Source organism: Ammodytes marinus (genome assembly GCF_949987685.1).
Source record: "Ammodytes marinus genome assembly, chromosome: 22".
NCBI classification, from domain to species: Eukaryota; Metazoa; Chordata; class Actinopteri; order Uranoscopiformes; family Ammodytidae; genus Ammodytes; species Ammodytes marinus.
This window is the reverse complement of record NC_137226.1, coordinates 12,608,695-12,624,193: the sequence shown is the minus strand read 5'-3', so window position 1 is coordinate 12,624,193 and position 15,499 is coordinate 12,608,695. Positions and strand designations below refer to the sequence as shown.

The window sequence follows — 15,499 nt, the reverse complement described above, 5'->3', positions numbered from 1 at the left end:
TTAGGCATAATTGTCTACATACACACACACACAGGGCCAAATAGATGCAAGAGGGGGAAAGGCAAATAAGCACATCCTCCAAAAATAATTTGATGCGTTTGTGTGTTACGATCCTTCGCAACCCTAGGAATTCTTAATCTAGAGAATCAATAAACAAAGGGGGGAGTGAGTGAGAGATGTGGCAGAGAGAGAGAGAGAGATATAGAGAGAAGGAAGAAATAAAGACAAGAGAGATGAGAGGAAGAAATAAATAATGTGATATGAGTAGGGGAGGGAGGAGGGAAAGAGAGAGAGAGAGAGAGAAGTTGAGGAGCATACAAAGTGCAGTGAAGAGGTGGAAAGAAAGAGCAAGTGATCACTGGCAAGGTTTTTTTTTATTCCCACATGCTTAATACCCAGCCAACAACAAATGAGCGTATTCTACTTTATATGTGGAGACGGATGAAGTAGCTGCAAACAGATAGAGATAGCAGAGTGGAGGGACACAGACGCTCCATTGTTCTGCCGGATAGCTTCACCTCCGTCCACATCCTCCATGGACCTTTTCCTCTCCCCTTGTTTTTCGCTATAGTGCAGACTGTTGATTTATTGAGTCATACATTCAAATGCTCATTATACTCCCTACATACTTTCCAAATGCTCTCCTTTTTTCCCCCTCCTTTCTTTTTTTTCTAGTTTCTCCTGCATTCTAGTTTTCTTATGAATTAAAAAAAAATCACAGACAGTGTTCTTTTGGTAAGCTTCATTTTTTTTTAAAGGCCCACTTGACACTGTCCTTGCAAGTTATTGGAGCCAGATGATCCACATTTGGGTAGTAGGGAGGGGGGGGGGTGAATTTGACTTGTTTATACATGTTAGTCAAGACAGTATTCTCTGTAATATACACTTTTTTGAAAAAAAAATTAAGCCTAAGCATTTTTTTTTAGCTTAGTGCACCTTAAGGCACTTTTCACATTAGTGTCAACCTTCTACAATGCCATTGGGCTAAATACAATCTTGTCATGTTTCAACAGCCATTTATTTTTTTACATTTACACGTGTTTTATTCCATTCCACTGCTTTTTTTTTTCAAGTCGCAGACACAAGAGTTGCAAAGAAATAGTTATTTTTTGTAAGTACTTAACCGAGCAGAGGTGAGTGAATCCAGGTGTGTAGTGTGCTCTGCTGCTGCGTGGGCTTTGTGTAGTATGCGATAAGGGAGCAGCCATTGTGGAGGCACCGGGGCATCATCACCACTTCTGACCTTTTAAAGGAAGTGATAGAAGATAGCAGTCTTTCTGCTCCTCTGGCCAAATAACTTTAAGGTGAACTAGATCAATAGCAACCATAGAAAGCCCCACATGGAGGAGCACCTATCCCAGGTTATCTAATAGACACACACTTGTACTGTCCGTTGTGCCATTGAACTTCTGTGCAATTTCACCAGCACTGTTGCATCAAGACTGTTTAGAGCCTCTGGCTTTCTCCGACTTGGCCCCGGTCACACTTTGCTTGTTTTCACAAACGCAGGCCCTACTTTTGTATTCAGACATTGTGTGTTTGGGGGCATCTTATCCCCGTTCTCTCTCTCTCCCTCCTCCACTTCTCATTTGTCTATCCTCTCCAGCCAGCCCCTCCAAATCCGTATCCATCCATCCATCTTTTCCCCCAAATCCACTTATATAAGAAGATAGGGTGTAAATATTTTGGTGTGGAGAGTGTCAGCGCGTATCTCCCCCAGCAGCCTCAGTCCAATCAGCCGTGTTTGTTTGTTCAGCTTAAACTGTTTGTGCCTTGTTTTCAGTGGCATGTGACTCTGCAGCTTGATAAAGTGTCACACTTGTTTCCCCCCCCCCCCTCTTTATTTTGGCTCTCCTTCTGCGTCTGTGTTTCCTGGAAGCGAAGAAAGATAAGCCTGGTGGTGTTGTGTATGCGCGCACGTTTGTGTGTGTGTGTGTGTGTCTGTGCGTGTGAGTTGTCAAAGCTGTCAGCACGACTGGAGTTGTCAAGTGTTGAACAGCAGCCCTTTACACCCTGCAACAAACACAACCAACAACCACACACACCCCCCCCCCCCCCCCACACACACACACACACACACACACACACACACACACACACACACACACACCCACACACACCCACACACACACACACACACGTGTACGCGAACACAAAACATCTGCTCTGCACACACTGAGACAGTGTTATCATGATGCAACCCATTTTTTTTTTATTGATCAACGGTTGATACGCCATGTTTACTTCTACTTTCTGGAACATGGAAGACTTGCCTGTTGTTGCCTTATTGCCCTATTTCATACCTGTGTCATCATCATGCCAATATACTGCTCCAAACCACCTAATAACAACAACTACCCATACTATACATGTCCACAACAGGGAAGTGATCTGCACTGTCCAAAACACATTGTCACATTGGAACACAAATTCCGATGGCAGGGCTGCATATCAGCGCAGCAGTCTCCAGGTGGATTTTGAAAAGAGTGACATTCTTAGCCGATGGCTTATTTTTGGATTTTGATATCCATCACACCCAATAAGCAATCTCTCTCTGGGATATGTAATGGGTTGGCCCAGTATTGCAAGGGCCTGCTAATGTATTTCATGCTTGTTTAAGATCTTTGCATGCTCCTTTAACAAAGGTGCATTGTGATAGGGGTTCCTTATTACTTCGTTCTTTCTGGAGTCTAAACACGGGGGGCATAGAGAGTGGAGGATAGGGAAGAATGGATGGCTGGTGTGTGTATTTTTTCTTCTTCATTCCCCCCCCTCTTCTGTCAGTCTCTTCTCACTCACTCCTTTCTCTCTCTCCCTCTCCAGTGATCTCTGCATGCCTATTAATGTAGCCGAGGAATGCCTGTGTAAACATTCTTGTTTCTCAGTCCGTTTCGCATAATAGTCGGGGCTGTATCGCCTTTCTCCTGACCTCACTATCTGAAACCAATTACACCAGATCCATTTGAGAGCTGAATCTTATTTTCATAAGGATCTCCGTGTCACGGTCTCGGGCTCGCTCTGTGTGTTATTTTCCCCCCTCTTGTTTTTTTCCCCCCTCCCCTTTTCCCAACCTCAGTGATGGATATCAACATCAAATATGCCTCTGAGTGCCTTGTTATTTATATAGCAGGCAGGGTCTGGCGCTTTTTTTTCGTTCTTTTTTTCTCTTTCCTCCTCCTCTCTCAGTCCGTCCTGCTCTCTCCGTCTGAAAGAATGTGTCACATTGTGCTGTTTATACAATGTGTGCATTAATGGACTGGGTAGGATGTCATTTTTTCTTGCATAGCAACCCAGGTTAAATAGACGGTGCTGCCCCGCACTCGTCTTGTGTTTTTTTTCCTCCACACCGGCAAGCTTTTCAGCAAACTTTTGATGACTTTTCCTTGGCATTTTGTGTGTGTTTTTTTGTGTGTGTGTGTGTGTGCTTTGAGATGGGGGGGCTTTCGGCTCGCCATCTCTGTGTAGTGGGAAGTGGGTGGCACAAATTGGTGCTTTTTACTGTAATGGCTGAATACTCGGAGTCAGTGAAAGTGAGGGGATGGGACTTTTTCTCTCTCTCTCTCTCTCTCTCTCTCTCTCTCTCTCTTTCTCTTCTCTCTCTCTCTCTCTCTCTCTCTCTCTCTCTCAATCAACACAGTCACAGGGCCCTCTTTGTAAAGATGGCTAACCCCACCACTTCCACGGATGAGGTGACAGACAGTTTCAGGCATGACGAGGAACCACTCTGGAGGGGAAAAAAAAGTTTGACCCGCTGTTGATAGGCTCTGTTTTGTGTTTGGAGAAAGTGCTCTTTTATTCAGTCTGAGCTGTAGACTTCTTTTTTAATAGCGTGGTGCGGCTGATCTCTCTAGTCCAACCCCCCCCCCCCCCCACACACACACACACACACACACACACACACACACCCCTCTCTTCTGTGTCACCTCTCATACACTACTACACCCCCCTGGATATTTACCTGGCATGGATATATTGGAAGCGCAGTGCAAAAAAACATCTCTTTCTTTGTACTCTTGACTGTGTATAATATATGGAGTGGCAGCTCTCTTGACTTTGGATATAACACAGTGAGTCATTATTGATTCACGCATGGATAAACATTTCCCTCCTGCCTGTGACAGCCACGTCGGGGTCGCACTCATCCGGCAGCCTAACTGCTGTGTGCGGTACTCAATAAACCTTATAATTACTTTGATTCAACCAATCACGGGGGAGATTAATTAGGCGACATCTTTTAATTAGCCAAAGCGATTGGGCCGCAGTCAAGGAATTTGTTTTGTCGTTTTTTGCCTTTGGTAAACGGGAAGCGAAAGTCAAGCAATGTTTGATTTCCCATCCAATCTTTTGGAAAAAGTCCAAAAGCTATACACATCTTTTGTGTGCCTGTGTGTGCTCCCCTGCCATACTGCAGCTGTTGATGTGTACTTCAGCGAGTGCTGCTTGCAACTTTCTGTGTGTGTGTGTGTGTGTGTGTGTGTGTGTGTGTGTGTGTGTGTATTTTGAATGGCTCAGCTTACAGATGTCACATTACACTCAGACACACACACACACACACACACACACATATATAAACCGATGGCGACTAGACTCCTCTTACTAGGAGACAGATCAATGCAGTTAGGACCCAGTGCCAGTGTAATGTGTTTGTTTACTTGAGTTGAGAAAGCCTGTCTCCTCCTGAGCACCCAGACAGACAGACAGACAGCACCACCTCTCCAGGCTCTGTCTTTTCATAATTGATCAGGGGGGTGGCTGTGTGCTCCCCTGAGGGGTTGAGACATGGCAACTTTTTTTTTACCTCTCTCCCTCTCTCTCCCTCTCTCGTCTCGTCCTCCTCTTGTTTGCTCAGGATTCTCAATGTACTAGTTCAAACATTGTTCCCACCAGCTGGCAAGAGCCGCGCCATATGCACGCCCTGTCAAGGCAGCTGTTGTCATGGATACTGGCAAGCACCAGAAAAAAATAAAATGCCCCCCCCCTGATTCCTGAGGAAGTGTCACTCTCCATCCAAGTTTTTTTTATTTTATTTTTTTGCTTCTCCTCCCACTCGTCCTGTTCTTTTTTTCATCAAAAAAATCGAAACACCTGTGAAGTTGTTGTGTTGTGTTGTGTGTGTGTGTTTTTTCTTCCACTTGATGCTCGTAGGCCTTAAGAATACGAAGTATACAGAGTGTGTGTGTGTGGAGCAGCAGCAGTAGTAGCAGCAGCTGTGAACAATGTTCTTTGCTGCCACACTCTTTCATCCATCTGCTCTTGAAGAATGCTAGTGAAGTTGCTAGCACCAGCTGCCTGCCGTACCTGTGAAGCTAGCTAGCTCACGCGCTCACAGTACACACAGGGATCTGTAGTCCCATCAAACCCTAGAGAAATAAAATACGCCACATCCCAGCCTCTCTGCTTCCCTATCATCTCCGCATCTTGCAAGAGGATACATTATACATCGTACAAATATTTTTTTCATGCCATGCGTAAACAGCTGTGAACTCATTTAGAAAAATCTCTCTCTCCATCCTCTGTTCACGACACGTGCACCCTTAATGCATAGTGGTAGAACCTGAGCTAGCGCTAGTTAATTCACTCTAAATGTAATCTGATGTTGATTTTTGTCAACTTTAATTACAGCTCCCAGGGACACTTCACATGGGTGCTGCCTCTACTTCAAATTGATATTATGAATATGCAAATGTGCGGGCGGTAATTTGCTGAGAGAAGTGGGTATTTCAGTTGAGCACACACTAGACAGGTCAATTTCTACTGACGCTCTGCTTTTTTTTTCCGTCTCTCTGCCCCTCCACCCTCTTTTCCAGCGGTGCTCTAGAGACAAGCTGTATTCAACCTTGATCACAGCTCTGCAAATTGTTACCAAAACATATCTCGAACGTAGTGTTAATAATACCCATGTCAGACTGTGTTGCGGAGGGGAAAATACCATGTGATATTTGACAGAGATGACTGGTTTTGTCCCTGAAAAAAGGTTGAATTATATCCACAGGAAATGGAAAAAGTCTTTTTTCTCTCTTCCTCCCTTTTCACACTTGTGTCTTTTGTCTTTTGTCTTCCCCTTTCTTCCACACAGGCCCTACAAGCAGCGAGGCAATTACTCTTGCAGCAGCCAGGCAGTGGCCTGAAATCTCCAAAGAGCCACGACAAGCAGCGTCCACTGCAGGTAAAGCAGTCTAATCTCTTAAGTCCATCCATAATACATGTGTCCTCCCCACACAAAAGAAGATTTCCTCTGTTCCACAAGTGTGTTTGATTTTGCCGACCCAATCCTTCCAGTTCCCTGCCATTGGAATCCATAAGTTGGACAAGTCGGTCCCAGGGAAGCTATAGCATCACATATATAGTCACCAGAAGAAGAAAAAAAACACAACAGGGGCTATCCGTCTATTTTAAAGTATGAAAAAGCCCAGACAATAATGGATACTTAAAGTACATCCAAAGGTTGTATGGTAGAATGTGCAGTTTCTTGATTTGTACGCTTCTCCACACCAGATCCATATAGTGTTGTTGACCCCAAGTTATTATTCCAAAGACATGTCAGCCTGACTATTAGCGGCTTACATATACCGCTAATTTTAACCGCCTGTCATTTCCACTCTTCAATGCTAATTTGCCTTATTGATTCGTAGAGCTGTCTATTTCTGTTGTCAGTGATTTGGAAAAGGTCACACACACACACACACACACAGACACACACAGGAATGGTTGAACGCCGATAACACAACGTACATATCTTAACACATTGCCTCTTTCATCGTCTTCTGTTTTTTTTCATTCTGCTTGTTTAAGTCAACAAGACAGGTAGTTGGTTTTTCCTGACTCAAATGATGTAAGACCCCCCCTCTCCCCCCTTAACATGTTTTTATTCGTATTATTTAGTTAGTATTTTATTTTTTAGCTGTTTGAAATGAAAGTGTGTGTGTGTGGGACTCTGTGCCCTCCACTCGGGCTAATAAGTACTATCAAGGAGCAATAGTTTGCCTCATTAGGGGCTCTGTGCATTTCATTAATGTCAGGGAAATTGGCGTTAACCTCACCCGTTGATATTTTCACAGAGTCTTAACAATGGCGACACCTCCAATTGGAGTCACACCCCTGTGTACCTAATTACGCACCGGCAGAGAGATAAGGTTGCCAGAGACTCATTCGTGCTTTTTTGCATTTAAATAATTCCGCTCAACCTCATTACAAGCGTTAAAATATTGGTATATTCACACATCAGGTTATTTTTGAAACGCTGTTTATTTATTACAGTGTCATTTTTATTTATTTTGTGGAAAGGACATAGAATCGTTGATTAAGCAAAGCTCTCCTGTAGCTTGTTGTTGGGCTCCATTGCACTTCTTTCGCATTTGGAGGCTCTTGTGTGCCCAAGTGAATAGATTTCAAACACACGCGGGGATCCTGAACTGCAAATGCCTGCACAGTCACCCAAGTGCAATACATACATGGCAGGGGGAAGAAGAAGAAGAAGAAGAAACAATATTGAACGAGAAGCAGTGTTGGGTGCATGATAACCGTCCGCCCATGTCCAAGCCCCCTGCCTCTAATAACACCAGCAGAATGGTAAATATTGAATATTTACATTTGCTTACTCCATCTCTTTTTGCCTCGCGTTGGGGGCGATATGAATCAATATGAATCGGTAAAAAGGGCCCGGCCTGTCCCCGGCTCCCAACTAATCCATCTGTTGATCCAGCTTTTATTAACATCCTCACCTCTTTTGTTCCAAAAAAAGTCTCCTTGCAGACAGTGGTTGACAAAAAAGCACACCCGTTGATACACACTCACACAAACAGGGCTCAGTGTATTTTTATTTATTTTTTACAGTGGATGATGTTGGTGCTGCCTGCCCTTGAATTCACTCTCTTTCAAATGACATTTTAGCTGTAATACTTCATTGTGCAAATATCAGTCCAAAGCAGTATAGACTCTTACTTTATTAAAAAAAAAACCTTGTGTCGCTTTTCTTATTGTTCTATTGCTTTACCTCTTGTCAGTACCAGATATTTCTTTTTCATTTGTGTCTTGAGGGAGTTTACCCAATAATGCTGCATTATTTACCTGGATTATGAGGGCCACAGCGGGTTGCTTACAGTGCAAGATTTTTGTTAGCTTTGGCGGCTAAGATAAGAGTCAATGGCAATCAAGCTGCATGTTTTCCTACCGGAGGAATCAGGCAGGATTGATCCCCTTGTATGATTAGCGCGGTAGAAAGTAGTGGGGAAAAGGGATTACTAATACCATGACATCCTGCTTATGGGCAAAGATACCAATAAATCCTCTTGCCAGTCTTTTTTTCCCTCTCTCTCTTGTTCTCTCATCTTTGCTATTTAAGAGCGGGGAAATGATCCATAGATCATGGCATGTAAATTATTTAGTACACAAGCATCTAAGTGCCTCAGCTTGGCGGTTTTAATTACGCGTATTAGCGTCTAAAGGCTCTCGCCTGACTAATTCTATCCGCTCGCTCATCGCTGCAGCAGTTGATGATGATGCGGAGGCAGGAAGGCAGCTCTGGCATTCGCACGCACGCACGCACACACACGTCTAAAAGAATAAATAAAACAGTCCCACAAACACACATACAAACACACGCGCGGAAAAACACAAGCTGCTTCTCCACATTTGCGTAATGTGACAGGTCTATTATTACACAGTAAGCCCACGGGAGCACTCAATAAACACCTATTTCTCCCTGTAAATCCCCCTGCCTCCGCCATGCTGCTTACACGGCTCTCCCAAGGCACACAACACCCTGCCTCTCGTTTCTGCTCCTCCATTCTATTCTATTGCTGCTGCTCCTCTCCTCCTCTCCTCTTCCACCCCTTCATCCCCCTCTTCTTTGCAAGGCATTTGTACACTGACATTTGGAATACAAATAAAGAAACGCAGACAAGGAGAGGCGGAGAGGATTACAGTGGCCTATGAATCTGTCAGTTGTTTCGCCCGCACACACACATGTACATGATGCATCCACACACACACACACACACACACACACACACACACACACACACACACACAGCCCACCCTCAGAAACCAACACTAGTACAATGACGGGCCTCTTGAAGTTTTTTTCCCTGTTAGAAGTGACTTTGTCCAAGTCTTGTTTCTTAGTGATCATTCACTGGTAAGGAACAGGGCCAAGCTGGACTTAAAGCAGCTGTTTCCTGAGCAAGCTTTTTGGGCTCGAGATTCACTAGAAATCCCACAAAATACATAATAAAGTATTAATAATAATACGAGGAACCAGTGCCAGGTGTTTATGTGACTCTAACCCGCCTGACCTAAGTCACGCAGTCGCCACAGTCAAAGGCTATCATTGTGACACAGCCACCACCTTAAGGAAAAACATGTAAAAAAACAGCTAGAATGACCCCCCCCCCCCCACACACACACACACACACACACACACACTCACACACACTTCTGCGTTGTGAGTGTTGTCAGATGTGGGGGACGTGACAGTGTGAAGTTAGTGCTATAGCCCTTTGCCCCTCCACTCAGTAGTTAACGACCAATTCTCAACCCCTGAAAACCCTAAGAGTTTTACCCCGAGCAAGTGCTGCGACTGCACTCCCCCCTTTCACACTATCAAGCTGTGAAGACCTTTTTTTTTAACAAGACTAATAACCTCAGTCCCATCCGTGCAGCGCTCCGCTCCAAGTATGAACGAAAATATTTAAGGTTCTTCACGGTAGGGTTGTGGAATAGGAGAGAAATGTTTGGTTTAGCCCTGTAAATTCTACAGCTTTCTGCCCCAGGGCCGGTTTGGGATTGGCAGTGGGCACTGGGCCATCCTTGGAAGTGTCACACACTTTTTAAAGGTCAGGTCCAAACAGTTTCAAGCGCTGAACCAATATCATCTCGATAGCAGCACTCATCTGCTTATTGGCTTTCATCCGGAACATAGACACACACACACACACACACTATGCAAGGAAAAGGGCTGCGACGCTAGGCTTTTGGTATAGGTTAGCTGACTCCAGCGTAGCATGGCTAAAGGATGGTAGTTCACATTTACATTTCTGAATATATCTTTTTTTTCCGCTGCATCCCCTCTGGTTGGATCTGAAAATAGAGAGGAATTATCACACAAAGAAAACGAGGGGGGAAAATATTATGTTATTCATGAGGAAAACTTGTGTTGACTCTGAGAGAGCGAGAGAGAGAGAAAAAAACGTCAGCACATTTTAAGTCAAACACCCTTGGTTACTGCTTTTGTAACCAGAAAACAAGATTTTTTTTCTCCCCCCCCCCAACTCCCCATCTCCCTCCCTCCCCAGCTTCTGCATTTACAACACCTACAGGACAAGATTGCTAAATTGCGAGGACAGAGCAGGTTCATCATTGTGATGCAAAAGAAGTTGAAATGCAACCCCAAGGCGAGTTAGCTGAGTTTGTGGGGGGATCAAGAGAAAGTGAGAGGGAGGGAGGGATAAGAAGAAGAAAAAAAGTAGCAGCCAGCTCAGACCTTTGATGTAGCAGCAACAAATTTACCTTGTGACAGAAGATACATGGGTGCAATAAACGAGTTATACCAGCCCTTACACATGCAATCAGATGATTCTGGCCAGGGTGTTAATTGGATCCTAACCGGCAGATCTGATACGCCTGGGCCCCGGTGGTGGTGTGTGTGGGGGGGAAGCCTTTTCCAAGTGATGAACTATAATTCACTGAGCTGCTTGAAGCACTTGTAATTTACTGTGTGTCACTGATGAAGAGGCTGATCCAGTGGAGGCCATATTACCTGCAACATCAGAGGGAAGTGTCTAGCCCCCCCCCCCCTCTCCCTCTCTATCTCTCTCGCTCTCTCTTACTTTCTTTCTACTTCAGCACTCTCTCTCCGCTCTCTGCACTTTCTTTTTTGTCACTCCCCATTTACTCTTGAAATATTGTGCACCTGCAGGGAGGCATCCGTCGGGAGTGAATTGTGCCGGCTTAATGATAAAGGTGTGACAATTTGTACTGATAATGACACAAACAATGTGCGCCAAAGCAATGTGACACACAGCCGCGGCGGTGGTGTACACACGACGTTTCCAGAGGCTTAATCAATGACTATCTGCATGTCGAGATAAATCAATATGGAAATTGTGCAGCTAAGCCCGCGTCCCAATCTCCTCCAGGCTTTTTTTATTTTATTAGTGGCTTTTACATGATGGGTCTTTATGTTATGATAAATTGCACTTCCCCAATGCACTTGCTGCCAAAACTGCAATGGAAAATTGATTCGGGAAAAACTCCCGTAATCCACTTAGCTTCAGTCCTGACAATCTAGAGTATTGATCTCTTCCGCTAAGCTGAAGACGCGACATGCGTTTGAGTGAGCGCAGGCCTCAATCACCATGCATGCTTTTTCACATATAGTCAACGCACACTTTACTTCCTTGCAGACCACACACACTTGAACCTTTGGGAAAGAGGCGCTCACTCAGGCCTGGCTGCCCTGTAGTAGCAGTTGTTGGTACTCGAGTTGAGAGTCCATGCTCTCGATGAACATGTAGCCATATTTGGCTGTCAGTTGCTAGTAAATGAGGCAGTGTCAGCTGAAGGGAAGTTGAGAGGTCAAAAGTCCACAAGCTATCTTAGAGGTAAGAGGGGGATGCAAGATTTCTTTCCCTTTTTTCCCCCGTTTTCTTTCTCTCTCTTTCTGTGTGTAAAAACTAGGCTTTTGGCTTTGGCTTAATTAGCAGTGACTCCCTGCCAAAGGATACACTGTAATTACCGACCAGGACCCCTTCCCATTTCTCATTGCATTTATCTTTGCAGTGGCTCAGCCCCCCTTGTCCAGTGCTAAGGGAACAACCTCGGTCGTTGATAACCAGCCCAATCTTCTTGGTTGCCCCCACAGTGTTTACAGCCGACCAACTAATCACTAGAACTGCCCCTCCGCCCCCCCGCCCCTATTACTGCTAAGTGAATTGTATGGAAAGGAAATCGAATAAAAGGAATTCCTCTCTGCCGGACTTTAATTGTTTAAGTTTTAACCCGGATGCACCACTTATCTCCTGCTAGAGGTAATTTCAGTTTGCTCGTAAAAACTCGTTGGCGTAAAGATAAAGCAGCGCACAACAGTGGAGTGGGGAGGGGTAAACTGCCGGAAGTGCATTTTGTCCATTGGTCCAGATAGTTGGACGCTGACTGCTGTGTTAGCCAGCCAGTGAGCGGCAGCATAAGGCAGGAGAATGTATTCGCTTAATAATGCCATAATGCCCAGTTAAATCAAACGTAATGAGCAACTTGGGGTAGCTATTGCCTGGACCAGATACCTGAGCTATCTGACCTTTTTCGCGAGGCATCATAGAGGCTTGTTACTGGCTGCGGGTGTGACAAGAGCACTGTAATGATCTGCCTGTTTCATGGTGAGGGCCCCACCAGTGTTTTCACATCAGGAGCCAATTTAAAAGGTCCCCTTGTTTTGCTCTCCAACTTCCAGGGTGAACCACACAGCTTCAAAAGTTCATGTCAATACAGCTCCATCGTTCTCTTGAAGACAACGGACCAAAAGAAATAAGGGGTCAAACGGGGAACACTTTAAAAACAAGATTTTTATTTTTTTGCAAATGTCTGCAAATCAGGGGGTTACGTTCAAATGAATTGTTCAAAAGCCATTTGCAAAACGACTCTTTTCCAGCCAAATCTACACCATTAAAAACAGGAGAAGCACCTTCTCTTTTGTTATTCAGGTCCCCCGTGGCCACATCAGCAGCGGCTAATTTCAAACGATTTAATAAATCTCATTAAATATTTTTTTTGTGTGCCAAGGTTTTGGAAATATATCCTTTTTGGATTACAGAGAAACCGAGGCAGAGCCCCATTTGGATTTCATAGCTCGTCTTCTATGAGCGAGAGTCTATTCAAGGTGTGTGTGTGTGTGGAATGTTTACGCCACTACTGTCGCCTAGTAAATGCTCATTAATTTCATCCCTTTCGTGGCCAAATCATTCTCTAGGAGAGGCAATTCAGCCTCCTGTTCCTTTCAATTCACCGCTCCCGTCAATCAAGCCCTCGTGCGGCATCCCGCAAAATGGAGGTGTTATATTCCTGCAATTATCATGTCATATACTCGAAAATGTAAATGAACGTGTGTAAAATTAAATTTATGGGTTGTCAGTGAAGAATAAGGGAACCAGGAGAGCAATTACTTATCTGCTTTCATCTTGGAGCCTCTGATACGTCAAGCAGAAAAGCATGCAGTTAAATGCTGGAATTAGCATTGTGCTGCACTTCACAATGGACGTGGGCCAGTGCCTTTTCTCCCCTTCTCTTTCTTCCTCCTGCCTTTTCTCTTGCTGGCTGTTTGTTTGGAGCAGTGGTGAAATAAAGATGATTATCCCCCATTACATCTCTAAAAATCCAATGAAGGTGTAAATGCAACTTCCCTGTTTCTAAACCTAGTTGTTTTCTTTTTTTCTTTTCATTGTCACATCCCTGCATTATTCATTTCCAGGTATTTGACTGTGAATACTTCTGTTTCAACACGTTCACGACAACAGAAAACCGTTTGAAGAACAACGTTGAATTTATATTTAATTCCACTTTATATATGCGTACGCATAGATTTGTGCTTAATCCCGTAACGTCTTAAGCCCTGCATCCCCTCTTTTTTCGTGAACCAAAACATCTTTGAGGCAGCATCCAATTAATAGTCTTAATGAGTGCATCACTCATGTTGTTTCTCAGCTGCACTCGTCCCATTGTCAAGGCATCCAACACAAAACCCGCGAGTGACTGCCAGGGGGTAATTACTTACCTAGCAAATGTACCTTTAAGGGTTAATAACATTGAACGTGTAAGCAGAGCATTTGCATAATTACACATTGGACTGTTTAATTTGCAACTTTTGACGGCTTTTGTTCGGGCAGCCACGCTTATTGTGAATGCAATTTCTTTTTTTGTCCCTCCTGCGTGGAGCAGTCCAGAGCAGAAGAAAAGAGATGTACCACCACAACATCCTCCTCCTCCTCCTCCTCCTCCACCTTAGATGGAGTCCCTTCTCTCTCTCTCTCTCTAAGACCCTAATGAACAATAGAGGCAGGATTTGTTTGAATATGAATATGAATGTGCAGCGGGGCCGGGGCTGCAAGTTGACCTTCAGCTGTGATTTTCAGTTCATCAGGATTAGTCAAGGCGGGCGATCAGGAGCCACTAATGCATAATGACTTCTAAAATGAAAAATGTGTAGTGACCATGCAAATGTCTCGGCTAATCAAAGAGGGGGGAGAACCTGGGGGGAGGGGGGAGAGCTAAACAAGGACGTGTCAAGGCCTGACAGAGAGAGAGGCAGAGAGAGTGGGAGGGAGGAGGGACATGCATGGAAAGTAATCAAGGCAGCTTGATTAGCCGGCGATGAGGACAGGGATGTCTTATTGGCCCCTTGACACGCCATATAGGCTAGCTAGGCTGTCATGGCGGCTCCATTGCCACAAACACTATCGTAATTAGCGTCCGTGAAGGTGTAACTACATGTTGATATTTTAATTGTCTTAACTGACAGGCAAGCTTGATGCTACTATTATCTGTGTTGACAAGATGCAGCGTCCAGGCCCAAACTATCAATACATGGTTGTGTTATTGAAAGATCAAACTTCTTTGTGTCTAAGCTGATTTCATTATATTTCTTAAAGGTCATAGGGAAGGAAGCGGTGATTTGAGTCACTTCAATCAGTCAAGGCAGTCAGTGTATGTATGTGTGCGCATTAGTCTTTTTTCCGTCACGGAGAATCAAATGGTCACCCATTGTGCACCATATACTAAATTGATTCCCTCATAGTGCTTTTATCTTTCAACGGTATATACCTTTTTCTGTAAAAAGTTTTTTTAACTGGCCACAATTAGCTGAAATTCCCATTATATGATATGACTCAAAGCCAGAAGTCGCTAGGAAGTATACAGCAGAAATACATGATATGAATCTTTTTGTTTTGTGTTCTGTTGCAGTTTGACAGCTCGATATCTAAATGATTATCACCTTTTTAAAATGACAATTAATATATCAGTCGAGAGATAGAGACAGTTGTGCTTTTGGCTGAAAAGTGGAGAACGTCTTCAATGCAGGAGGCACTTGGTAAATAAAATAAATACATAGTCCGGGTGAACCGCCGACCTTCCAGCCACGGCCCGACAACACCTCATGCTGCTGTGTCCGCTTCATCATCAGTCTACTTTCCAATCAACTTTTTAGAGAAGTGCATTTTCACGCTGCTTCAAAACAGCAGCACTGATACGCTTAAGTGTGTTGGGGGGAAGTTCAGGGGTCCTGCTAATTAAGGTCTATTTTAAATCTTCTACTTTTTTCCCAGCGGGGGTCGGAGGCAAAATAAGATGAGCAGCAAAAGCAGCAACACAAAGGCACAACACCCATCTGTCCTTCAGCAATCTCCTCTAGGCTGCCACGCGTCACGGGGCCCCCGCTCGCTCTCCCCATATACCTCTCAGTCACCAATTACCTCACTCCCAGTAGATCCATGCCAGTAGGCCTTTGCGCACG

General features: G+C 44.4%; 1 protein-coding gene across 2 annotated transcripts in view; it reads left to right on the top strand.

Moving 5' to 3' along the window:
• The window catches only part of foxp2 (forkhead box P2), a 101,786-nt gene that overhangs the window by 54,467 nt on the left and 31,820 nt on the right, over positions 1 to 15,499 (top strand). For both annotated transcript variants that reach the window (XM_080051057.1, XM_080051058.1), the window contains one exon: positions 6,077 to 6,166. In XM_080051057.1, the coding sequence (XP_079907183.1) occupies positions 6,077 to 6,166 (90 nt within the window). The remainder of the gene's footprint in view (positions 1 to 6,076; positions 6,167 to 15,499) is intronic.